The sequence below is a fragment of the Haemaphysalis longicornis genome, unplaced genomic scaffold, assembly GCF_048455015.1.
Source record: "Haemaphysalis longicornis isolate Haplotype H1 unplaced genomic scaffold, Haemaphysalis longicornis Haplotype H1 scaffold_9, whole genome shotgun sequence".
Classification (NCBI taxonomy): Eukaryota; Metazoa; Arthropoda; class Arachnida; order Ixodida; family Ixodidae; genus Haemaphysalis; species Haemaphysalis longicornis.
In genome coordinates, this window is record NW_027526460.1 from 82,288,768 (window position 1) to 82,313,383 (window position 24,616).

Sequence of the window (24,616 nt, forward strand, 5' to 3'; positions counted from 1 at the left end):
AAAGTGGAACAATCTCACCTATGCATTGGTCTGGTTGTGCGGATGTGGCGCACGAGACGATAAACTTTCAATACAGCCAATGCTGACGTAAAAAGTTCAGAAGTGCCAAATTTGTCGGAGTCTACTATAACTGTTTCACTGTTGAAACTTTCAGGACGTCGCAGAAGCAGCGCTTGAGGAAAGAGACCTGGATCACCAGCGTGAAAAGAAATATCTACTGACGCGAGAAAAGGAGAAGATGGCTTGAAACAACTTTCTGGTAAAATGTAACGGTAGGGAGTTTGAGGAAAACTGTGTCTGAAACAAACATACCATCAATAAAGAACTCTTGTACAGTGGTGGCATTTTTTCTCGCCAAATAATATGCGGGATTGTTTTATGTGGTGCTTCCGTTCGATGTGATGAAAGTCTCAGACGTGTAAAAAGTGTCAGTGAATTTGATGTGCGGCACGTTAATTGCTTTTTTACACATACAAAATAGAAATGGATGGTGATGATGGTTAACTGTACTCCCCCATTAATAGTGTGAGCATCAATCTGTACGATGCGCAAGTGCCCACTTCGAGGAGACATGGATAAGTGCCCTTGTACTGTCATGGCCAATTCTTCGCGTACATCATCTGCTTCTCACGAAATTTATCATCATGCCGTAACTCGTCTCTTCTTCATAACCATCCTCATCATCATTCCTGGTGCTGGAGTTCTGGGTTGCCGCTCAGAATAAACGCGCTGTTTCCTCTGTCTCTGCGACGTCTCTTCTGCGTGACGGCTGCCCTTGACGTCTCCCTCAATATTGCCGCGAACCATGTATGTGTTTGTTTATTGTTTGTTTACTGCCGGGCCACGCTCGGCTCTGTTATCTGTGTCCCAAGCGAAGCGTGTCTTCCGTTATTTATTTTCATGCTGCACGGGCTATCTCATTCAGAGAAGCAGACTGTTTCGTCCTAACGTCACTAGCCCAGAATAATCTTCTTTGATCTACCATGTTCTGGATGTAAATCGGCGGTTCCAGAAATACTCGCGCCGAAAGATAAAAGCCTGCAGAGCGGAAGTCGCGGCATTCGACTCTCGACGCTTGCTTACGCACGTCACTTTCTTGACTGCTGTTTCGCCGCCTGTGTATTCTTTGAGTTGTTAGGGGAGCACAAGTTCGCTCCATAAAACTCATTTTCTTTTAAGACAACTGCGTCGTCTTTGGCTTAGTGACAATATGCCAATTACTGTATTCGTCCTTAAATAGTGATTGTTTCAAACCCCCAAGAAACATCTGTTTGAAGTGCCTTTGAAGTTGCAAGAAGTGTTTCTTTGACACATACATATTGTTAAGAGAAGGTGGTCCTTTTATTCTTTTGGTGCCTACAAATGAAACGAATTTTTTATTCGGGACGTCCAGCATTTGCGAAACAGATAAACCCAATATTTTAGGCTATTAAACTGGGCAATAAATCTAAACGCTGATGCTGCCGGTGAGCTATCTGGTGCAGCTAGTTTGCTGTGCTGCTGATATAAGTGTAGAATTGCTGGTGAGTTAATCGTGGTTATCGTCATGAACCATTATCAGCTTATTTAGCGTAGTTGTGGATGAAGGCATCTCCACGGCCTTCCATACACTCCTATTCTGAGATGGCTGAGTCTAATCGTCGCCACCCATGTTTTATTTATTTATTTATTTATTCTCGAACGAGAATATTTATTTATTTATTTATTATTTATTTATTTATTGTATAATGCAGCCCAATCGATCTAACGCAGTGCTGGGTCAAGTATAATTCATCATATAAAAACAAGGTAAGCTCAGAACGAGTTTTATACAATAATATTCAATGTCCCTCAATATCGTACACAAATATATCAAAGGGAAAAGAGCAGGTTGAGCCGGAACAGGATTCCATTTTTCTTTAGTACCTCCTCCTTTAGTATGGGGAAATATACTGTACTCGAAAATATTATTGCGAGCAAAATACCGGGTAACATGAGGGAGTGACAACTACGCGTAGTGAACGGTTCAGCGAGGATGACGTAATGATTATCAGAAAGGCTACAGGGCGAGTTGATAACACGATGGCGAAACTTAGTGATTCGGTATTCCGACGCACGGGTAAATGTGTTAGTCCTGATTTATTGATTGTAGGGTTTAATGCGCCGACGCAACGAAGGCGCTGAGGCACGACGTAGCGGAGGGCTCCGGAATAATTTTGACCACCTGGGAATGATAAGCGTGTGCCGAAATCTCGTACACATGGGCGTTTTTGCTTTTTGACTCCATCAGAAAAGCGCCCGCCGCTGCCGGTAATGGAACCCGCGACGTCGTGCTCAGCAGAGCAAAGCCTTACCTACTGAGCCACCGCGGCTGGTAAATGTCTTATTCCTAAGAAATGAAGTACTTTAGTAGGTAAAAATTCTGAATCAAACCGACGACAGATAAAACGAACGGCTTTCTTTTGAACACATTCAATATGGCTTATTTCACATTGCTTATACGGGTTCCAAACCTGCGAAGCTTATTCGAGCATAGGGCGTATTAGCTGCTTGTAAGCAATCAGCTTTGTTTCCCTGGGTGCTCCAGCCAGCATGCGTCGAAGATAGTCACATTTTTTCAGTGCCTTCTTTGTGATGGAATTAACACGGTTTGACCACGACAAATTAGACGTAAAGGTAACTCCAAGTTATTTGCAGTCATCTACGGTATCAAGTGATTGTGCGTTAAATGTGTAGCTGAAAACGGAAGATGTGCTATGTGTAAACCTCATTATTAATTTTATTCTTTATTATTATTATTAATATTATTAAGCGTGCCCATCGGAAGGCACGGCGGACAAATAGTGAGTCATGGCAACAGCAATTTGTTTATTACAGGTCTTTGTGCAAAGTGCTCTATAAGCGGATCGGTTACTGTACATCTCTGCTGTTGAAAATGATGCTACGCGGAGTTCCAGATGCTTCTGGCAGTACGTCCGTTTTCGCTCCGGCACGAAGAGCCGGGAACACATCAGCCATCTCGATGAAAAGGGAAATGATATCAATTCTGTTGCCGATGCATTTGCTGAACACTTCAGTTCAGTATTTGGACCCAATACCCTCTCCCGCGCCCGCGAACTGTCTTCTTCGAATTTCTGTATCACCCTTATATCCGAAGAAGACGTTCTCAAGGCACTCAAACAGCTAAAGCCATCTCTTTCCTCTGGTCTGGATGGAATTCCCTCCGCACTACTAAAAGCGTACGGGGTCATACTAGCTCCGGTTCTCGCTTCTATATTTAACAACTGTATAAAATCATCTACCTTTTCGCGCCTTTGGAAAGTCGCGCGTATTGTTCCTGTGTTTAAGTCTGGTGTGAAAACAAAGGTAGAAAACTACAGGCCAATTTCTATCCTCTGCTCGGCAAGCAAACTGTTCGAATCAATTTTGCACGTAATTTCGTCGAGTAGTGTCAAAAACATCCTTCTTCCAGAACAACACGGTTTTTTATCTGGCCGTTCAACTACTACAAACCTTGTGTCTTTCATGTCCTTTGCCTCGGAAGCTGTGCATGGGCGGGGTCAGCTCGATACCGTGTACTGTGGCCTCAGCAAAGCGTTTGACGTAGTTGACCATTCCTTGCTTCTGCATAAAATGTCTACTTATAACATTCCCGTTTGCTTCGTGGAGTTACTCAGCAGCTATCTTAATAATAGGTCATGCTTTGTCTGTGTTAATGACAAAGAATCTGCTGCCTACTATGCTTCCAGTGGTGTGCCTCAGGGATCTGTTCTGGGGCCTCTTTTGTTTTCTTTGTTTGTTAATGACGTCTCAGCCTCTATAAATCACTCTTGTTTTCTGTTATATGCCGATGACATCAAAATATTTAAAGAATTTACTAGCGCTGAAGATTGCATAGCTCTTCAATCTGATGTGGATGCTTTTAGCAACTGGTGCTCCGCGAACAAACTTGTTCTTAGTGGCACTAAAACGAAGGTTATGTCCTACACTCGTAAAACAAACCCCATACTTTATCCGTACGTTGTGAAAAGTGTGCCACTACCGCGTGTGTGTAAAATATCTGACCTTGGAGTGGTATTTGACAGTGCACTAAACTTTTCTGCTCATGTGGATTCTATTTCTAAGCGCGCCCTTCGCCGCTTGGGCTTTGTCTGTCGAATATCAAGAGAATTCAGCAACCCTGTCTCACTACTAAAGCTTTATTTGTCTGTTGTCCGCCCTATTTTAGAATATGCCTCTGTTGTTTGGAACGGCACGTGCCAGTCGAACAGTAATATACTTGACAAAGTGCAAAATAAGTTCATATCTATCCACAAACATCGTTTCTCCCGCCACAGAGGCAATAGTTCAGACTTTTTTACTTCTAATCCTCTCCAAAGTTTGAAGTCCAGACGAACCAATGCTGACCTAATTTTTTTATTTAAACTTGTACACGGGATTCTTTCTTGTTCGGAGTTGCTTGCAAATGTAAATCTTAGAGTACCGTCGAAACTTACCCGTAAGTCTCCTATACTTCGCACCCGTAAGACATGCAATAGACACTGCACATTGTACCGCCTTCAAGAAACAGACAATATCTACTCCCATAATATTGACCTGTTTCATACACCCCTTCGGTCTTACATGTGCGACCTTCTGACTTCTCTCTCTCCCCGACTTGGTTCCGACCAGTTTTAATTCTATTTTCATTGCCCTATTTTCGTTTATGTTGCTCGCCTTTGTTACTGTTCCTACTCATAAATATATATATATCTGCCCGTTATTATTGTCAAATTTTTATGACACTGTGTTTTATCGTTTCGCGATTGTTCAAACTTTAGTGTGCCGAAATCATTGATTTTGTTAAATGACCTTCATTCTTCATTATAGTTTTTTTCTTCGCTTGTATTTTGTTGTTCTTCTCACGTGTGGATGTATTTGTGTCGTCGTCTGTCTTTTTCTTAAGTGCGCCAGCACAAAGGCTACGGCTGTACCTGGGCACTATAATAAAGAGATTGATTGATTGATTGATTGATTGATTGATTATTATTATTATTATTATTATTATTACGAGAGTCTCGATATATTCTATCAACACACTCGAGGTCTATGAACTAAGTCCTCTGAATTTATTAGAAATATTGTATGCTCTAAATTTTCTGCTGTTGTCATTACTGAAACCTGGCTTTCCGATGATATCTCGTCTTCCGACTATTTCCCTTCTAATTATCAAATCTTTAGAAGCGACAGAAAATTAACTGGACCTAAACAAAAAGGTGGCGGGGTTCTCGTTGCCATTGATCATTCAGTACAGTGCATGCGGCGTGCTGACCTCGAGACCCTAGACGAATCAGTCTGGCTTGAGGTAGGCCTCACGAAGAGCGAGAAGCTACTCATCGGTGCATTCTATATATCCCCGGATGTATTACCTTCTGAATTTAATCGAACACTCACTTCCATAGAACATGTCTCAAATGCACACTCCACCCATAAGCTCATTATACTTGGAGACTTTAACACCCCAGGTATTCGCAGGAACAGTCTTTCCTTTGAGCACAAAAACCATTATGAAGCGCAGAAATGCAGCATGGTATTATATTTTCAATCGTTCACCTCCATGCAGCAGTTTTGCCGCATAGAAAACTCTTGTGGTAATGTTCTAGATGTGTGCTTCTCAAACTTAAAAAACGTACAAGTGTGTGCCTCCGAAATATCCCTTGTGCACCCCGAGAAGTTTCACCCCCCTCTTATTGTCTCTATCTCGGTCGCGACCCAGCATCGCTCTGGCGGTGTTGACAACTGTGCAGTCCCGCGATACGCTTTCAAGCGAGGAGATTATGCTGGGCTGTATCACTTTTATTCATCTGCTGAATGGTCTAGTGTTTTGGATGTCAATGATGTTGACGAAGAGGTTCGACGTTTTACCGAAATCGTCAGAAGTGGCATGGAAAAGTATATCCCTTGCTATAAGCCATGTTCCTTCCAAATTTCCCCAATGGTTTTCTAAAGAACTTCGAAGTTCGCTTAAACTTAAGGACAGCGCCCACCAAAAGGCCAAGCGTTCTGGGCCTGACAAGTGGAAAGCGCAGTTTAGACGGTATCGCTCACTTTGTAAAATCCTCTACCGGCGTGACCACCAGTTCTATATAGAATCGTTAGAGGCTGCTGCGTCTCAGAAAGCGGCTGAATTCTGGAGGTATGTACGCGGCCGTTCTAAGGCGTTTAAAGAACACGTTAGCCTGCTTAATTCCGATGGTGAAGAGGTTGAGGATGTTGCCACCAGTTTTGCTCAGTACTTTCATTCTGTCTTTCAACTGCCACATGGCAACGACGAACGCCTATCGTTTAATAACTCTAATTTTAACACACTTATGCTCGATGAAAAAATTGTCAATGATAGGCTTCAACGGATGAAACCATCATTTTCCTGTGGTGCCGATGGAATTCCAGCAGCCCTCATGAAGGCTTACGGCAACATTTTTGTGCCTGTCTTAACTTCCATTTATAATAACTGCTTACTTTTAGGTAAATTTCCTCGTGCATGGAAGATCGCTCGAATTTTTCCAATATTTGTCTGGTGATAAGTCAGCCGTTTCTAACTGTCGCCCGATCTCACTCCTTTGTGTCGCCTCAAAACTCTTTGAGTCAGCTCTGCACAATGTTCTTGCTGCCTGCGTCAAGAACGTTGTGATACCAAATCAGCACGGTTTTTCTCGGGTCGATCGACGGTCACAAATCTTGCAAGCTTTATGACACAGGCTTCGGCTGCAGTTTGTGAAAACGGCCAGTTGGACGTTATTTATTTTGACCTCAGTAAGGCGTTTGATGTGGTCTACCATCAGTTATTAATTAACAAGTTTGCTAAGTCCAGTGTACATGCAAGCCTTGTGGCCTTGTTGTCCAACAATCGCCTTGATAGGTCCTTTTATGTAGATGTTAACTACAAAAAGTCTAGTGTTTACCCTGCAACAAGTGGTGTACCCCAGGGTTCCGTGCTGGGTCCATTATTGTTTTCTGTCTTTATCAATGATGTGTCAACAGTGTTAACAAACTCGTCTTTTCTTCTCTATGCTGATGATGTCAAACTATTTAAGCACATTAGCGGTGTTCAGGACTGCTGTGCCTTGCAGAGGGATGTGTCGGAATTATCGGTCTAGTGCAGGAAAAACTGCCTAATTTTAAACCCCACTGAAACAAAGGTTGTCACCTACAGCCGGAAAACCCACCGTCTGCTGTTTTCCTACACTATTGAGGGAGCTCCTCTGCAAAGGGTTGAGGAGATTAGGGACCTAGGGTGCTTTTCGACAGTACCCTCTCTTTTTCTCCTCATATTAGGCTCATCACCCGGCGAGCACTCCGAAGCCTTGCAAATGTGTATCGGATTACCAAGGAATTCTCTTCTCCAGATTCATTTCTAATGCTATACAATGCTATGTGTATACCACAGTTGTCTGGAATGGCATCTCCAAATCTAGTAGTGAAATAATAGAACGTGTGCAGAAGACGTTTTTATCCATATTTAAGCACCGTCATCACAATCACAGTTTTTATCCTGATTCTGACTTACCCATAGTGCCTTCCATCCCTTCCTTGAACTGCAGACGTATGCGTGCAGACCTTCCATTTCTTCACAAAATTGTTCATGGTGACCTTTCTTGCGCCGACCTGCTTGACTGTTTAGAGTTTAGTGTACCACAAAGGCCCACCAGGTCGCATCGCCCGTTCTTGACCGCTGGGCGCAACTCCAATCATTCTCCTGTGCGCAGAATACAGAATTGTTACAACCACTTCTTTGAACGCCTTGACATCTTTCAGAAATCCTTTGCAATTTACCGTACAGCGCTGTTGAATACAGTATGTTAAACACCTATGATATGTCTGTCGTTCTTTTTTTTCTGGAATTTGGTTTCTCTGCGGTTGTGTCTATCCGACTGATAGTTGCATATTTTTGATACTGTTTACTGTGATTTGTTCGTCTTATCATTTGTCTCTACACTCTTGCCGTTGTTTTTGTTGTATTGCTGTCAAACTTTGTTGCTCTGCCGGTCGTGTGGCCTTTACGACAGGCAGAGCACATAGGCATCTTCTTTTTTTATTTTTTACCTGTACCCAGGCTCCGCCGGTGCTTTATTTCTGTCATTTTCACTACTTCAATTTGTCTGTGTCTTGTCGCTTGTTTGTTTCTTGCTATATGTTTCTTGTATTTTGTTTTCATGTAACTACCCGTGCGCTAGCACTCAGGCCTCTGGCTGTTCCTGGGCACGTAAATAAACATGATTGATAGATTGATTGATTGATTGATTAATATTATTAGGCAAATTAGCGGTTTTCAGGACTGCTGCGCCTCGCAGAGCGATGTGTCGGAATTATCGGTGTGGTGCAGAAAAAATTGCGTAATTTTAAACCCAGCTAAAACAAAGGTTGTCACGTGCAGTCGGAAAACCCATCGTCTACTGTTTTCCTACAGTATAGAGGGAGCTCCTTTGCAAAGGGTTGAGGAGATTAGGGACCTCGGGGTTCTTTTCGACAGTACCCTCTCTTTTTCTTCTCATATTAGGCTCATCACCCGGCGAGCGCTCCGAAGTCTTGGAAATGTGTGTCGGATTACGATGGAATTCTCTTCTCCAGATCCATTTCTAATGCTATACAAAGCAATATGTATCCCTCAGTTAGAATATGCTTCTGTTGCCTGGAACGGCATTTCCAAATCTAGTAGTGAATTAACAGAACGTGTGCAGCAGAAGTTTTTATCCATATTTAAGCACCGTCATCACAATCACAGTTTTCTTCCTCATTCTGACTTACCCATATTCCCTTCCATCCCTTCCTTGAACTGCAGACGTATGCGTGCAGACCTTACATTTCTTCACAAAATTGTTCATGGTGACCTTTCTTGCGCCGACCTGCTTGACTGTTTAGAGTTTAGTGTACCACAAAGGCCCACCAGGTCGCATCGCCCGTTCTTGACCGCTGGGCGCAACTCCAATCATTCTCCTGTGCGCAGAATACAGAATTGTTACAACCACTTCTTTGAACGCCTTGACATCTTTCAGAAATTCTTTGCAATTTACCGTACATCGCTGTTGAATACAGTATGTTAAACACCTATGATATGTCTGTCGTTCTTTTTTTTTCTGGAATTTGGTTTCTCTGCGGTTGTGTCTATCCTACTGATAGTTGCCTATTTTTGATACTGTTTACTGTGATTTGTTCGTCTTATCATTTGTCTCTACACTCTTGCCGTTGTTTTTGTTGTATTGCTGTCAAACTTTGTTGCTCTGCCGGTCGTGTGGCCTTTACGACAGGCAGAGCAACATAGGAATCCTCTTTTTTTATTTTTTACCTGTACCCAGGCTCCGCCGGTGTTTTATTTCTGTCATTTTCACTACTTCAATTTGTCTGTGTCTTGTCGCTTGTTTGTTTCTTGCTATATGTTTCTTGTATTTTGTTTTCATGTAACTACCCGTGCGCCAGCACTCAGGCCTCTGGCTGTTCCTGGGCACGTAAATAAACATGATTGATTGATTGATTGATTGATTGATTGATTGATTGATTGATTGATTGATTGATTGATTGATTAATATTATTAGGCACATTAGCGGTTTTCAGGACTGCTGCGCCTCGCAGAGCGATGTGTCGGAATTATCGGTGTGGTGCAGAAAAAATTGCGTAATTTTCAACCCAGCTAAAACAAAGGTTGTCACGTGCAGTCGGAAAACCCATCGTCTACTGTTTTCCTACAGTATAGAGGGAGCTCCTTTGCAAAGGGTTGAGGAGATTAGGGACCTCGGGGTTCTTTTCGACAGTACCCTCTCTTTTTCTTCTCATTATAGGCTCATCACCCGGCGAGCGCTCCGAAGTCTTGGAAATGTGTGTCGGATTACGATGGAATTCTCTTCTCCAGATCCATTTCTAATGCTATACAAAGCAATATGTATCCCTCAGTTAGAATATGCTTCTGTTGCCTGGAACGGCATTTCCAAATCTAGTAGTGAATTAATAGAACGTGTGCAGCAGAAGTTTTTATCCATATTTAAGCACCGTCATCACAATCACAGTTTTCATCCTCATTCTGACTTACCCATAGTCCCTTCCATCCCTTCCTTGAACTGCAGACGTATGCGTGCAGACCTTACATTTCTTCACAAAATTGTTCATGGTGACCTTTCTTGCGCCGACCTGCTTGACTGTTTAGAGTTTAGTGTACCACAAAGGCCCACCAGGTCGCATCGCCCGTTCTTGACCGCTGGGCGCAACTCCAATCATTCTCCTGTGCGCAGAATACAGAATTGTTACAACCACATCTTTGAACGCCTTGACATCTTTCAGAAAAACTTTGCAATTTACCGTACAGCGCTGTTGAATACAGTATGTTAAACACCTATGATATGTCTGTCGTTCTTTTTTCTTCGTTTTTCAAATCTGTAATTTGGTTTTTCTGCGGTTCTGTTTACGAATTGATAGTTGCCTATTTTTGAAACCGTTTACTTATCATGCTTGTCTTATCATTTGTCTGTATACTCTTGTCATTGTTTTTGTCGTTTTACTGTCAAACTTTGTTCTCTGCTTGTTGTGTGGTGTTTACAATAAGCTGAGCCCCAAAGGCATGTTCTTTTTTCTTTTTTACCTGTACCCAGGCTCCGCCTATGCTTTATTTCTGTAATTTTCGCTACTTCAATTTGTGTGTGTCTTGTCGCTTGTTTGTTTCTTGCAATATGTTTCTTGTATTTTGTTTTCATGTACCTTATCGTGCGCCAGCACTCAGACCTTTGGCTGTTCCTGGGCACGTAAATACACATGATTGATTGATTGATTATTATTATTATTATTATTATTATTATTATTATATTATTATTATATTATTATTATTATTATTATTATTTTATTCTCATTTTATTCTGCTTTCCTCGAAGAGTGATCAGCGCATCTGACCCCGCGACGGTTGCGGCCAGAATCAATTCACACCGGCAGGAACAGAGAAGCCGTTTAACTCTCCTAGGGCTTTTGTTGTCTGCGTCCCACCACGATTTCCCACATTCTCTCGATACACTCTAATTCTTTAAAAAGTTTCGGTTAGGGTAGTGGGAAGTGGTTACATCACTTTGCTTTGCGTTTCAACCCCCCTATTTTATTTTGGTTTTAATGACACCCATTCGGGGCAACGGAAAGGGCAGTGTCCGCATGAACACCCTTGATTGTCGTTGTTGGTTGAAATGATGTAAAATTGGTTTCTTGGTTTAATCAGATCATCCCTAATCATATCGTTTCAAACACAGTGAGAAAAAAGCATCTCTCCGCTCTTAGGAAATGTCTAGATCCACCTTCAGAAACCCTCCATTTTAGCAGTATTGCTTCCAAAATATCCACATAACATTATCGCTATGCTCTTACACTCTTTGGCGATAACTTTACAAAGGTGTATGTGGTAATCTAATGGACATTCTTTTGTCGTTAGGTCTGATTAGACAAAAAATAGTCATACAATAAATTATGATGAATCACAGACTTTAACAGTTTACTCGCTTCAATACACTACAATTTTTCATAGGTATTGAAAAACGAATACTGCAGATACAAACGTTAAACCTTTTTCATCTAGTCCTCTCCAAAAGCTGTGAAAACCGCTGGGAGGTGGTCACACGTGTTTTTTAAGTGCGAATGCACTTCTTAAGCGAGCCTGAAGCGTCCGCCGCCGTCCGCATAGCAACAGCTGCGGGTGCGCGCGCTCCTCGTCTTCCTTGGCAACGGGGGGAGATGGGCGCGCGCTGCCTGGCCGCTGACATGGCACATACCCACGTGGGGGATTGGCCAGGAATCGGGCGTGAGAAGGGCTAATGCACCCGCTTAAAGGAGTACTGACACAAAATTTTAAAGCTGAGATCCGCTCTAGCAATCAAGTACAACGACAACACAAATAGGTGTCTGTGAATAAATGCATCTTTCTTTCTTTGTAGTTGTGTGTGTGTGTGTGATCTCTCTTTCGCGAACATTACCGAACCGCGCAAATTCAACTCGTGCATTCGCACTATCACATTCTTTCCCTCGGGGAAATGCGGGGAATTTTTTTTGTTTGTTTGTTTGTGCCAGCACCGTTTTTCCCATATAAAGGGGTGTTGAAATAAGAAACACGTACCCTTCCCATGAAATGTTTAGAGGGTGTGATAAAAGTGTTTGATATTTAATAAAATTCTCTGACTTATTCAGCATAATGACTACAGCGGCGTTTTGCAGCACATCACGATTAAACAGTTTGTGCAAATACGCACGCTGACTTGATATGCTCACATAAAATGAATACTGGAAAAAAGCGCTAAAATATTTTGTTTGACAACCCCACCGACTCTCTCTTGCAAGCACACGAGTACGATTCCCTGCCGCGACGGCCGCTCTTTGGATGGAGACACAAGGCGAAAACGCCAGTGTGTTCGAGATTTCGGCGCAGGTTAAAGATTCCCTAGTGGTCGAAATTATTCCTGAGCCCTTCATTCTTGAGCCCTTCATTATTCCTGAGCCCTTATTCCCATGCCTCATCGCCTGTGTAGCGTCGGCACGTTAAACTCCACTATCAATAACATCAATCAACTCTATGTTGGCTTTCATTTGCTGGTGATATAAGCAACAAGAGCAGCCGTATTGGTTTGGTAAGTTTAGTAAGGATGATGATGATGATTGTTGGATGTTTATTGCGCAAGGTCAGCTAGGAAAAAGAGCGCCAAACAACAGTGATTGCCCCAAAAATGTAGATATTAAAACGTGTAATTCCGACAAACAACACTAAAGTCAAATAAAGGCGATGGTGATGGCTGGTGTGCGGAGTCTGCCCCATTTAATTATGCATGATGCTTAGTAAGAATAAGCAAGCATAACAGCGCGTGTTGAATGTTTTAGTGTGTTGTGCAGTGGACTCAGTTGATTCTCATTGCAAAGCATAGTGGTGCTGCGCACAACTTCATATTAGGCTGTTAAGCATCCCCTTCCTGAGTTCAGCGTGTTCACGATCCTACGCGTTTTTCAGCCATACACCCTTTTTTATTCAAAACACCCTTCAAAAGCGTGTGCCACGGGACACGATTTTTATATCCTTTTTTGCCCATAGGGGTGTGAAAAAGTTAATTGTGTAAGCACTCCAAAAAACCACCCTAGGATGATCGGCGCACAAGTCCTAAAATTAGGACAATCGTCGTCGACTTAGAGGCTAACCGAGCCCAAACAACCTGCAACGCCTGCCATTTTGTAAATACATAACAATAAACTAGGGATTATTGTGGATACGTGATTTAAATTCTACATACTGTCACGTACCCCCAAGAATCTGAATGAACATTTAATTTGTGACATCCCAGCCAAGGCGACGACGACGACGAACGAGCGCTACCCGGGACCCATCATCATCAGTGTTCTGCTCTGGCAGCTGGAGTGCTTCGCGGTCAAGAGCGTTCTCCTCCGCTGCTTCTTCTATTGCGTTTTAGTAAAGCTCACCAACACCCCCAACGCGCATTTTCTGTACGTGACACTGGTGGAGGTGCTGGGTACGACAGCCCCATGCAAAGGACCCCTTCGGCCAGCCCGGAACGGCCTCGCCCTGTCCACACACCTGTCCACCGGGCTAGTCGTCGTCAACGCGGACTGTCTCCAGAGTGCGGTTACCTTGACTTCACCGCACGTAGACGTCAAGCCCCGGCACCCCAAGTAATGGCGCAACAACTCACCTCCCAGGTAACTCTCCAACAGCCGCGTACGCCGGCCATTTTTCACGGTGAGGTATTTGAGGACGTCGAGGACTGGCTGGATCAGTTTGAGCGGGTAGCATCATTCAACCAGTGGGACGATCGTCAAAAGCTGCGTGAGGTCTATTACTCGCTAGAACATGGTGCGAGGACGTGGTTCGAGAACCGCGAAGTGAGGTTAATTTCTTGGGAGGAATTTCGCCAGGAGCTGCTGGAGTCATTCGCCAGCACCGACCGCCGTGACCACGCTCAGCGCCTTTTGGAGTCTCGCATCCAAAAACCCAACGAGACGGTGGCGATGTTTGCAGAGGACATGGCACGCCTCTTCCGTAGAGCCGACCCTGAAATGTCGGAGCCGAAGAAACTACGGCATCTAATGCATGGCGTGAAGGAACAACTGTTCGCTGGCCTGGTACGAAATCCACCCCGCACAGTGAAGGATTTCATTAAGGAGGCCACAGCCATCGAGCGTGCCCTGCGGGACAGATGCCGGCAGTATGACCGGGTCACCGGCGGTTCTTCAAGCGCTACTGCTGCAGCGACTGCATCCAGGGACAAGTCACTGCGTGAGCTCGTGCGATCGATAGTTAGGGAGGAACTACAGCTACACGGGATAGGCTCTTCGCAGCCTTCGCATGCTTCTGTCGCCGACATCGTGCGTCAGGAGATCCGGCAAGCCTTGGCCATTCCGGAGCGCCAGCCGCAGCAGCTCCAACCAAGCTATCTGTCGGTTGTCCGTCGTCACCCACCTGTACCGACTATTCCAGCGCCTCAACGGGCGCCCCAGACCGATTCCTGGCATGAGGGAGTGCACACCAGCCCGCATCCTCGGCCTCGAATGGAGTCTTCAGCTGGACGACAGGCACGGAAGTCCGACGTCTGGCGCACAAATGACAACCGGCCGCTGTGTTTTCACTGTGGCGAAGCAGGCCACATCTACCGCCGCTGTCCGTACCGCGAAATTGGGCTTTCTGGATTCGCTCCCACGGCTCCACGCCCTTTCTTTGGGCAAAGACCCCCTGCTATCGAGGAATACCTTGCTGCGAGACGAGATCTTTCGCCGAACCGTCGACCACGTTCACCGTCCCCAGCGAACGTCTCCCCTAACCGTCGGAACTTCGGCGGGATACTGCGAGGCAGATCCCCAAGCCCTAGGCGGGGAAACCAAAAGCAGCAACCTCTGGAGGCAGGGTTGCTCGTAGCCTACCTACGCAAGACCTTCAAAACCCCTCGACGTCTCCGACGGAAAAGGATACCGCAAGAATGTCTTTCGCCGAAGCTGGAAACGCCGACCTCGTAATTTGCATAGATGGACATGAGTGGTTTCTCTTATTGACACTGGTGCAGACTACTCTATAATTAGTCAGACCCTCGCCGATCGGTTAAAAAAAGTGAAGATGCCGTGGTCTGGACTTCAGATTCGTTCTGCTGGAGGCCATTTAATGACTCCAGTAGGGAAGTGCACCGCCCGAATTACCATTGGTGACGCTGATTTTGTCGGCAGTTTCGTGGTCCTCGCGGAGTGCTGCAAGGATCTTATTTTAGGGATGGACTTTTTAAGGGAATACAACGCTGTGATCGACGTTGGTGAACGCCTAATTACATTCTCGTCGAGCCACCGCCTACCAGAACTCGCAGCATGCCGAGCGCCGTTGCGGGTTATTGACTGCTTTGCGAAGACTGCTTTGCGTTACAAGGCGCCGCACCTGGTGAAACCAGCTCCGATTTGATCATCGATGTCAACTCCGGCTTGCCTCTAAGTGAACAACAAGCACTCCTCTCGCTGCTGACGACCTTCAAGGGCTGTTTCTCTTCGACATCTGGCGTGCGTCAAACTCCGCTTACAAAACATCGCATCATTGTTGATGATAATGTTAGGCCACTTCGCCAAAACCCCTATCGTGTCTCTGCGAAGGAACGTGATGCAATTCGCAGCCAAGTGGAGCAGATGTTACACGACGATGTCATCCAGCCTTCTCGAAGCCCGTGGGCATCACCCGTCGTTCTGGTCAAAAAGAAGGACGGCACGTTGCGATTTTGCGTTGATTACAGAAAGCTCAATCAAGTGACAAAGAAGGACGTGTACCCGTTGCCCCGGATCGATGACTCCCTCGACAGGCTTCGTCATGCCCGTTACTTTTCATCGATGGATCTCAAGAGCGGGTACTGGCAGATCGAGGTGGACGAGCGCGACCGCGAGAAGACAGCCTTCATAACGCCGGATGGACTTTATGAATTTAAAGTGCTCCCTTTCGGCTTGTGTTCGGCACCGGCAACATTCCAACGAATGATGGACACTGTTCTTTCCGGTCTCAAGTGGCAGACGTGTCTAGTATACCTTGACGACGTTATCGTGTTCTCGTCAACCTTTTCAGAACACTTGAAAAGACTATCCTCTGTGCTTGGCGCCGTAAGAGCAGCTGGTCTGACACTTAAAGCGGAAAAGTGTCATTTCGGGTACCAAGAACTACGCGTCTTGGGCCACGTTGTCAGCCACGCCGGCATCAAGCCCGATCCTGACAAAATATCCGCCGTGTCCAACTTCCCGACGCCTGCCGACAAAAAGGCCGTACGGCGATTTTTAGGCCTATGCTCCTATTACCGGCGCTTCATCCCAAACTTTTCCCACATCGCGACTCCGCTAACAAGCCTCACCCGCAATGACGTCGCCTTCGTTTGGACCACTGAGCAGCAGGCTGCTTTCGAGAACCTGCGGCGTCGCTTACAAGTGCCGCCTGTGCTCGCCCATTTCGATGAAGATGCGGCCACCACAATCCATACAGACGCCAGCAACGTTGGCCTTGGGGCAGTGCTGATTCAGTGGCAAGACGGCGCGGGGAGAGTTGTCGCTTACGCAAGCCGAACACTGTCCCGCGCGGAGTCTAACTATTCAGCTACAGAGAAGGAATGCCTGGCTGTTGTGTGGGCCGTCTTGAAATTCCGGCCGTACCTCTACGGTCGCCCATTTCGAGTTGTTAGCGACCACCACTCTCTTTGTTGGTTGGCCAGTTTGAAAAACCCTACTGGTCGCCTCGCCCGCTGGAGCCTTCGACTTCAGGAATTTGATATGACGGTAGTCTTTAAGTCAGGGAAACAACATTCTGATGCCGACTGCCTGTCTCGAGCTCCAGTCGAATGCCCTGTACCGGAAGATGATGACGACGCGGCGTTTCTTGGTGCCATCGACGCCACAACTTTGTCCGATCAGCAAAGGGATGACGTTGAGTTGCAGCCACTTTTCGATTTTCTGGAAGGACGAACTACACACAAGCCAAGGCTGTTCATACGTGGACTCCAGTCTTTTTCTTTGAGAAACAACATCCTCTACAAGCGAAACTTCACCCCGAATGGAAGAGACTTTCTCCTCGTTATTCCCGAGAGCCTTAGACAAGAAATACTACAGGCCTGCCACGACGACCCAACCGCTGGTCACTTAGGTTATGCACGTACGATGTCCCGAATTAAACAGAGCTACTACTGGCCCAAACTTCCTTCGACAGTGAAGCAATACATCCGTACCTGCCGCGACTGTCAGCGACGTAAAACACCACCGGGACGCCCAGCCGGTTTCCTTCAACCTGTCCAAATACCGGAAACACCATTTCAACAAATCGGCATGGACTTCTTGGGCCCTTTCCTACGTCTCATGCCGGCAACAAGTGGATACTTGTAGCCACCGACTATCTTACACGGTACGCCGAAACGAAAGCCCTCCAGCGTTGCACAGCTCTCGACGTGGCCCACTTTTTCATCGAAAACATTGTTTTGCGCCATGGAGCTCCGGCAATTGTGATTACAGACAGGGGTACCGCATTCAACGCAGATTTGGTGCGCGCCGTCATGAACCTCACAGGTACTTCCCACCGAAAATCGACAGCTTACCATCCGCAGACAAACGGACTGACAGAAAGGTTAAACAAAACACTTGCAGACATGCTGAGCATGTACGTCGACGAGCAACACAAGAGTTGGGACCAAGTTCTACCATACGTGACTTTTGCCTACAATACCGCCAGGCAAGAAACCACGCGCATGACGCCATTCGCTCTTGTGTACGGTCGGGAGGCAACCACAATGTTAGATGCCATGCTCCCTCACGACGGTGGGGTTGACGACATGACTGCGCAGGAGTTCGCCCAGCGCGCGGAAGAGGCGCGTCAGCTCGCAAGACATCGAATCAGGCAACAACAGCTGCATGATGCTGCTACTTACAATTCTCGCCACAGGCACGCCGCTTTCCAGCCTGGTGACAACGTGTGGGTATGGAGCCCTATCAGACGAAGAGGGCTATGCGAGAAGCTCATGAAGCGCTACTTCGGGCCCTACAGAGTACTACAGCAACTTAGCGACGTCACGTATGCAGTTACTCCGGTGGACAGCGTTTCCACAATGCGTCGCCGTTGTCGGCCCGAGGTCGTCCACATAGTCCGCATGAAACCATTCTTCGCCAGGACGTGACGGGTCGCAAATGAAGTTCCGCTCCTTCCTGCCTTAGCATCGGGACGATGCTTCCTTTGGAGGGGAGGTAAACTGTCACGTACCCCCAAGAATCTGAATGAACATTTAATTTGTGACATCCCAGCCAAGGCGACGACGACGACGAACGAGCGCTACCCGGGACCCATCATCATCAGTGTTCTGCTCTGGCAGCTGGAGTGCTTCGCGGTCAAGACCGTTCTCCTCCGCTGCTTCTTCTATTGCGTTTTAGTAAAGCTCACCAACACCCCCAACGCGCATTTTCTGTACGTGACAATACATTCCAGGGAAGTAGCTGACGCAACACAAATGCTGACCACAAAGACGGAGAAAATCATGTTTTGCCAAGTGCAGATGGTCCGATCATGCCGCTATGGACGAAAAGGCAGCGGCAAAGAAGCGTCCTGGGTTCCGCAGTGTGGTTGCAGATATCTTCAACTTGCGTTCCTACAGCTCGTGCGAACCCCGGTGGTCACAGCCGTGAAATCTTTGTAATGTGCTTGTTCCTAACGTGAAACATCCGCATGCCTCAGTATTCCTGACGCCAAGGTGCACAGCCGACCAAATAGAAGAAGGAATACGGGCAGCACTCTGTATATTAGTGGCGGCGCGTATTTCGGATCCATTGGCCGCACCTGTAAAGTTTACAACAACAAAGGGGTGGTCCAAGGCGAGCAATAACTTCCCTATCAGGTGATAACCATTAAAACTGTCTACAACAAATCTGATTCTTGTGTAGCACACATTTGGCGCATCCTTCAAAGAAGCGAAAACATGACAAGAGGGGCATTTTAGCAATGCACATTTTATTTTGCCCAAGCAGAAGCCACAACAACTTTAAAAATCGTCACTGGTACGAACATTCACCGCCGACGCTTTGTCATCCTAAACTGTTAGACGCTGGCAGTTATCTGAATAAACGGAGTGAAGCAGGCCGCCACAAGTTCTGTTGTATTCTCTGTCACAACTTGAGATGTTTTTGTTAATGGTGCTATTCCACACATGCAGTTCACAGTACCCTGAAAAGTGGAGTAAAAATAACGGTTACTATCGGATATCAGGCTAGAACTATATCGAATGTTTTTATTGATAGACTTGAATCTCAAATTATAAGTATACAATTCTGGTTTCAGCTTACAACTGTACGACTCTCAAGCCGTTGAGGCTATGAGCCCCGCCGACATTGTATGCTGTTTGATATGCAGTAAAACCTTAAATAAAAACGAGCTCCAATAACATTTATATTGCCGTCACGACATCACTTTTGATTTACAATAAGTTTGGTTTGTCAGAAATATTATACCCTGCTAAAGCTTACATTACTATCGCAGGGAATGTTTGATAGTACAAAAAAGAGCTGTTGCTCTGTCCTGCGTTTTCATGTGACGCACATTACAACGTGTGTTGTAATTCTAAATGGCCATTACACCACACAGTATTAGTCTGATTCCGAAGGAAATTCTTTGACAATAAATGGTAAAAGTAATTCATAAAATATAGGCCTAGATTTATTCTGGGAAAACAGTACGCACATCAACCTTTCCTACGTACTTTTTTCCCATGGGCGAAAATATCAAAATCTACTTTTCCCTCTAGCTCCCTGGAAAATACACAGTGAGATCATTGGGTCCTTTTTGAGAACTACAAACCGATGTTATAGGGCTGTGTCGTCCTCCAGTTTTATCAAATATTATATACTTGCTTGATGTTTACTTGCATGTGTGGTATTCCCAATTTTTTACTATATAGCACTAGTTATGCAACTTTTCGCGGAACTCATCTGTTGAAAACAGCAGGTTAGTTTTGCCATGTGTCGCAGTGGTCTATGTCAAAAGTGTTCGAAGGAACACCACAAACACTTATGGAAATTTTTTTGAACGAGTGAAAGGGTCAGAATATTAAGCAACCCGCTCCGAACTTGGACCTCAAAAAATTCGCAAAATATAAAAACTATGGAGAGTTTAGGAAAATCTTGAGCGCTTGAGTAAAACGAATAGCTCTTACCCTCATGTCTACCTCAATTTTGTATGCAACGAGAAAGCAGTGTGAGTTTCCCACAACTTGTTACCTGCACTCCCACCTACTTTAAAACCTATTGGTGACGTGGTTTAAGCAAAAGGTGCTGAATCAGAATGAGTCCGGCTATTACGTTTTAGTGTAAACTGCAAGCTGAGGCTTCATTTTGGTTAGCTATTTATACGCACTAATAATCATGTGGAGTAACACAGGAGAGAAAACAATTTCCCGGGGGGGGGGGGGGGGCGAGATTGGCTAGCGTTTCCTTCTGTGGTGTTAGAATGTGTGAACATTAAATATTACTGAATTGCGGAAGCATATATTTGGGCGGAAATGTTAACCTCACTGAGAAATGAGAATGACTGAATCCACGTAGAGCGTCTCATGGGTTCTCCTATCGCCTCTGAACAAAAGCCGTGTTCGGGTATTTTTGCGGCTATTATCAGCATTGTCTTCGATGACCTTACGATTGAGCCATAGGAAGTGCCAGAGAGCGTCGAATTATTCACGCGCGAAGATGCGGGTACCGGTCTGCGACCTAAGACCTGAAACTGGCACGTTCAGGCTAACGTGGAGCTATAGCTTGCCCGATCCGCACATAATGCCACCACGTAGGTTTTTTGCAGCCACATAATCCGTACGCGGGTCTGTGACTCGTCGGTGCCATGGATGACGTCAGGCATACCTCCGCATACCCCGGTTCGCCACCAAGTCGGAGCCTACGCGAGAACATACCCAAATATGCTGCCAATAAGAGGTTTGACTAGAACAGTCTGGCCACAGAACGTCAATGCGATTTGTTAAAAGCTACGTGCAGCTAAAGGGAAATTTGAGAACGTGGCTATGGGGCTCTGGGGATACCACTTTTTCGCCACTTGAGCAACGGAATTCGTGAGAAATGTGATTTAAAGTTGTGGGCTTATAACTAGAGATCGGATTTTAGGCAAGTGCGTATTCTGTTTCTTGGGCCCCGTTTGTTATAAATTAGCCTGCATTAGAGGATGGGAGAGTCTTTTATGCCGTTTTAAAGTGCCTCTAAATGCTTATTTCGACGTTTGCACCCTAAAACGCTTGAATGGTATAAATGCATAATTGCAACATCGGTGCCTAAATGTACACTATTTACCCGCAACTTTCGCTTTTGAGTGCAGTTTCAGAAAATCGTTATTCATGCTGCCGGGCACAATTGACTTAATTGTATGGGGTTCAACCCAGTCAAACAAATCCACGAAGGCAACAGGTATCAGCAGTGAAATGGAACGCTGATTCTCAGTGAGCCTAAAATCTTGCGCTCTTCCATTCTGTGAAATCAGATGACCTGCGAAGTCCCACGCCATCCACGGAGTGCACCAAACAAAACACATTTATTTGTAATTTACGACTGCGCCTACTTACGAGACAATGATCGGAAAGAAATTTGGAAACACCCGAGCATTATCCTAGCGGACAAACACAGAGCTCTTTCTCCGGGCCCGTGTCGTAGGCATTTTACAGTTTGTGTAACACATCACCCCAATCCGCTCTACTCCTGAGGACACCGAACCGGTCACATTAGGCTGTTTCATGGCCACGTGTATACCTCACGCCACCCCAACGAACATGCCATCGGTTAAAGGCATGAAACCTTTAGCAGCGCGTGCCCGCCCCCTTCTTCCTTCTTTCTGTTAGCTCAATCATTGCCGTCTTTGTTTGTATATTCTTACGGCCCCCTTCAAATCTACCCTAATTCGAGATCTCACCATACGGGGGTCGCTACACCTTACCCTTCCGAGCAGTTCTACATCCTGCATGACGCCAGGGTTTTAGCATAATATGAAGCCTTTCATTTTTTATGCGCACCATTTGGGCTCCTCCACGTACACTTCCGGCTTTCCCGTTTGCAGAAGAAGATATTCATGATGCATAGATTATCCCCTCCTGCGAACTCTACTAATAGCTCCCCTCTGTTATTTCTACAACCCAGACCATAGTTCCCAACTACCTTGTCTTCAGCCTGCGTCTTGCATACTTTAGCATTGAAGTTGGCCATAGCTACCGTACACTGTGTTTTTACTATAGCCATTCTCGATTCCACATCTTCGTGGAAACGTTCAGCTAGCTTGTCGTCATGGCTGGATGTCGGCACCTAGCCCTGCACCACCTTGAATTTGTACCTCTTATTAGCCTAATTTCACAACCAGCTATGCTTTCGTTATTGTTATATTATTCTTTCATGTTACCAGCTGTACTTTTATTTACTAAAAATCCCACTCCCAGTTCTCTTTTGTCCAGTACACCACGGTGACATAGGATGTGTTCATTTTCCAGCACTCTGAAGGCTTCACCGGTCCTCCTAACATCGCTAAGCCCTATTACATCCCCTTCAATGCCCTCTTCTTCTTTGAACGACAGCTCTAGACTCGCCGCGCTAGGTAAAGTTCTCGTGTTAAACGTTGCCAGGTTCAGATTCAAATGATGGCCTGTCCTGATCCAGCGGTGCAGCGGTACAGGATGGCATTGGTGCAGGAACGCTGCTGCACCACTGCTAGGCTGCGTTTCCTTACGCCTTAAAATTCCAACTGATGACGGGTTCTAAAATAGGCTTGTCTTTCAGAAGTGCTTTGGGCTGCTACACACGTTTTGGAAAGTGACCTTGAAACGTTTTGAAAAGTATGGGGTTGAGTTCGGAGGCTTGCCTGTACAAGTCCGGAATCATTGTGTATGAGGAATGCGCCAGAGGTTTACCTAATATACTTTATGTAAGAGTAAGTTATTTCTTAATAAATCATTCCCCTAGCATTTATTAGTTGTGGCTGTTCTTGTGTCGTAATTTATTTGCATCAGGCAAACATAATGTGCCTCTTTTTTTAACAGTACTTTCAGCTTTCCGGTATCTTTTTCATGCCTGTTTCACTCTATACGCCGCTCGAGCAAGCGACACTGGCCATTTAATGATGTCAGACAACTAGGGCAAAAGACATGGAACAATTGAACGGATATGTTCAACTGTTGACGCCTTTTTGCGGACATAAATAATAAGCTTTTTATTTTCGTGTCGTAGATATCGAAAAGGTTCGTCGTTGTTTGAAATTATTTGAACCTCTCCAAAAATTTTCGATTTCTATATTGACGAAATTTTAAGCCTAAAACACTGTTTTGCCTGCCTATTTCTGGAGCCTAAAACGCGCTTTGTGAATGTGTAATAACCAGGCTTGTATTCATAACAAATGATTACCTCATAGTAGCAAACTCAAAACAAGGCAGGTTACTATCGGAAACAGTGGTGTCCTAATCTCAGTTCTCGCAATGGATGACTCTGAAGTCGCAGATTTTTTGGGAGAGACAATGGTTCATCTGAGTCGTATTTAATTGCTAGTTAAGTCTCTATGGTAAACCTCTCTGCATCCGTAGATTTCACGAGATGAAAAACATGCGAGAAATTTAGTAGTGTGAGCTGAACTTTCAAAAAACGTTTTGCAACAAGGCAGGTTTCATAGAAGCAAAACCGCAAATGACGCTCCCCTTAGCCTCTAAAAATAAAGTAGAAACAACCATTTTCGTTGTAGTTTCTGGCCGTTTCTTAATTGCGGGTGTGAGCATGGAAACATTATAGTGTGTTTCTATTTCGTCTGCGTAAAACAACATGATGCTATAGCCCGCACTTTTTTAGACCGAGTTTGTTTAGTGGTACTTACTTGACACTCGGTAATGGGTAGTCGCAGGTGTACTGAGCATCTCTGAAAACAAATGATGTTTAGGTATAGTTGAGGCATAAAATATGTCACCGAAATTAGGGCTGAAACGAATTCTTTAAAAAACTACGCCCATCTTCCCGGGAGGGAACCCTGGTGTGATGCGACGCATCGGGGGGTTCAAGGTCACGTGAGTGCAAGAGCGAGCGCTTGACTGAACCGCCGCGGCGCGATACTCCCTTTATATTCACAGCGATTGAAGGAGAAGAGACAACGGAGGAGAGTCGCGCATGCGCGCACTTGCGCGCACCGGAGCAGTTGTTAACGCAGTGAAGCGCGCGCCAAACAAGCGCGCCAGCTGTGGTATGCTAATGAGCCGGAGTGAGAGTGTTGCACACACCTGTGGGAGAGAAGAACGGAGGATGGATGCGGACGGACGCCGCGACGACGACGCAGGAGGGACAAGCCCGAGAGCAAGAGATGCGTCGCATCTAAAATATAGGCCGCGTATCTGCTTTTTTTGTTGCAAATGTCAACGCAAGACGATAGTCGACTGGCGCCTCTGGCAAGTAAATGCATCCCTTCTCTTTCCCGCTCACCTCTCCTGCTTTTGCGCTCCAGTCTCACTCTTTCGAATATAATACGCTACTGGTTTGCTGAAAACAATTGATAAACAATTGATATTTACAGCGTTCCACTGCTCAAGTCGGGTACCTCGATGCCAGCGCTGCCGTATGGCGGAGTCGCGCGTGAATCGAGGCACCTAAC

At 45.5% G+C, this 24,616-nt stretch overlaps 2 protein-coding genes across 3 annotated transcripts in view; one reads left to right on the forward strand and one right to left on the reverse strand.

Annotated features, from left to right (window-relative positions):
• The first annotated feature begins 13,650 nt into the window (after positions 1-13,650).
• On the forward strand, positions 13,651-18,143 carry LOC144153288 (uncharacterized). The gene is made up of 2 exons (XM_077684937.1): positions 13,651-14,411; positions 17,912-18,143. Exons 1-2 carry the CDS (start codon positions 13,651-13,653, stop codon positions 18,141-18,143), a joined length of 993 nt encoding a protein of 330 aa, XP_077541063.1.
• An 822-nt stretch (positions 18,144-18,965) lies between these two features.
• Positions 18,966-24,616, reverse strand: part of LOC144152475 (uncharacterized) — a 68,230-nt gene continuing 62,579 nt past the window's right edge. For both annotated transcript variants that reach the window (XM_077683748.1, XM_077683747.1), the window contains exons 5-6: positions 23,852-23,893; positions 18,966-19,180 (exon numbers count right to left, since the gene is read on the reverse strand). In XM_077683748.1, coding sequence (XP_077539874.1) covers positions 19,047-19,180; positions 23,852-23,893 — 176 coding nt within the window. In that variant the 3' untranslated portion in view covers positions 18,966-19,046. The remainder of the gene's footprint in view (positions 19,181-23,851; positions 23,894-24,616) is intronic.

Excerpts from the sequence above, each read along its gene's own strand:
- LOC144153288 (XM_077684937.1), top strand. The coding sequence starts at position 13,651 with ATGGCGCAACAACTCACCTCCCAGGTAACTCTCCAACAGCCGCGTACG. Across the intron at positions 14,412-17,911 it reads CAGCTCCAACCAAGCTATCT|GCACGCCGCTTTCCAGCCTG; the intron begins GTCGGTTGTCCG and ends TTCTCGCCACAG.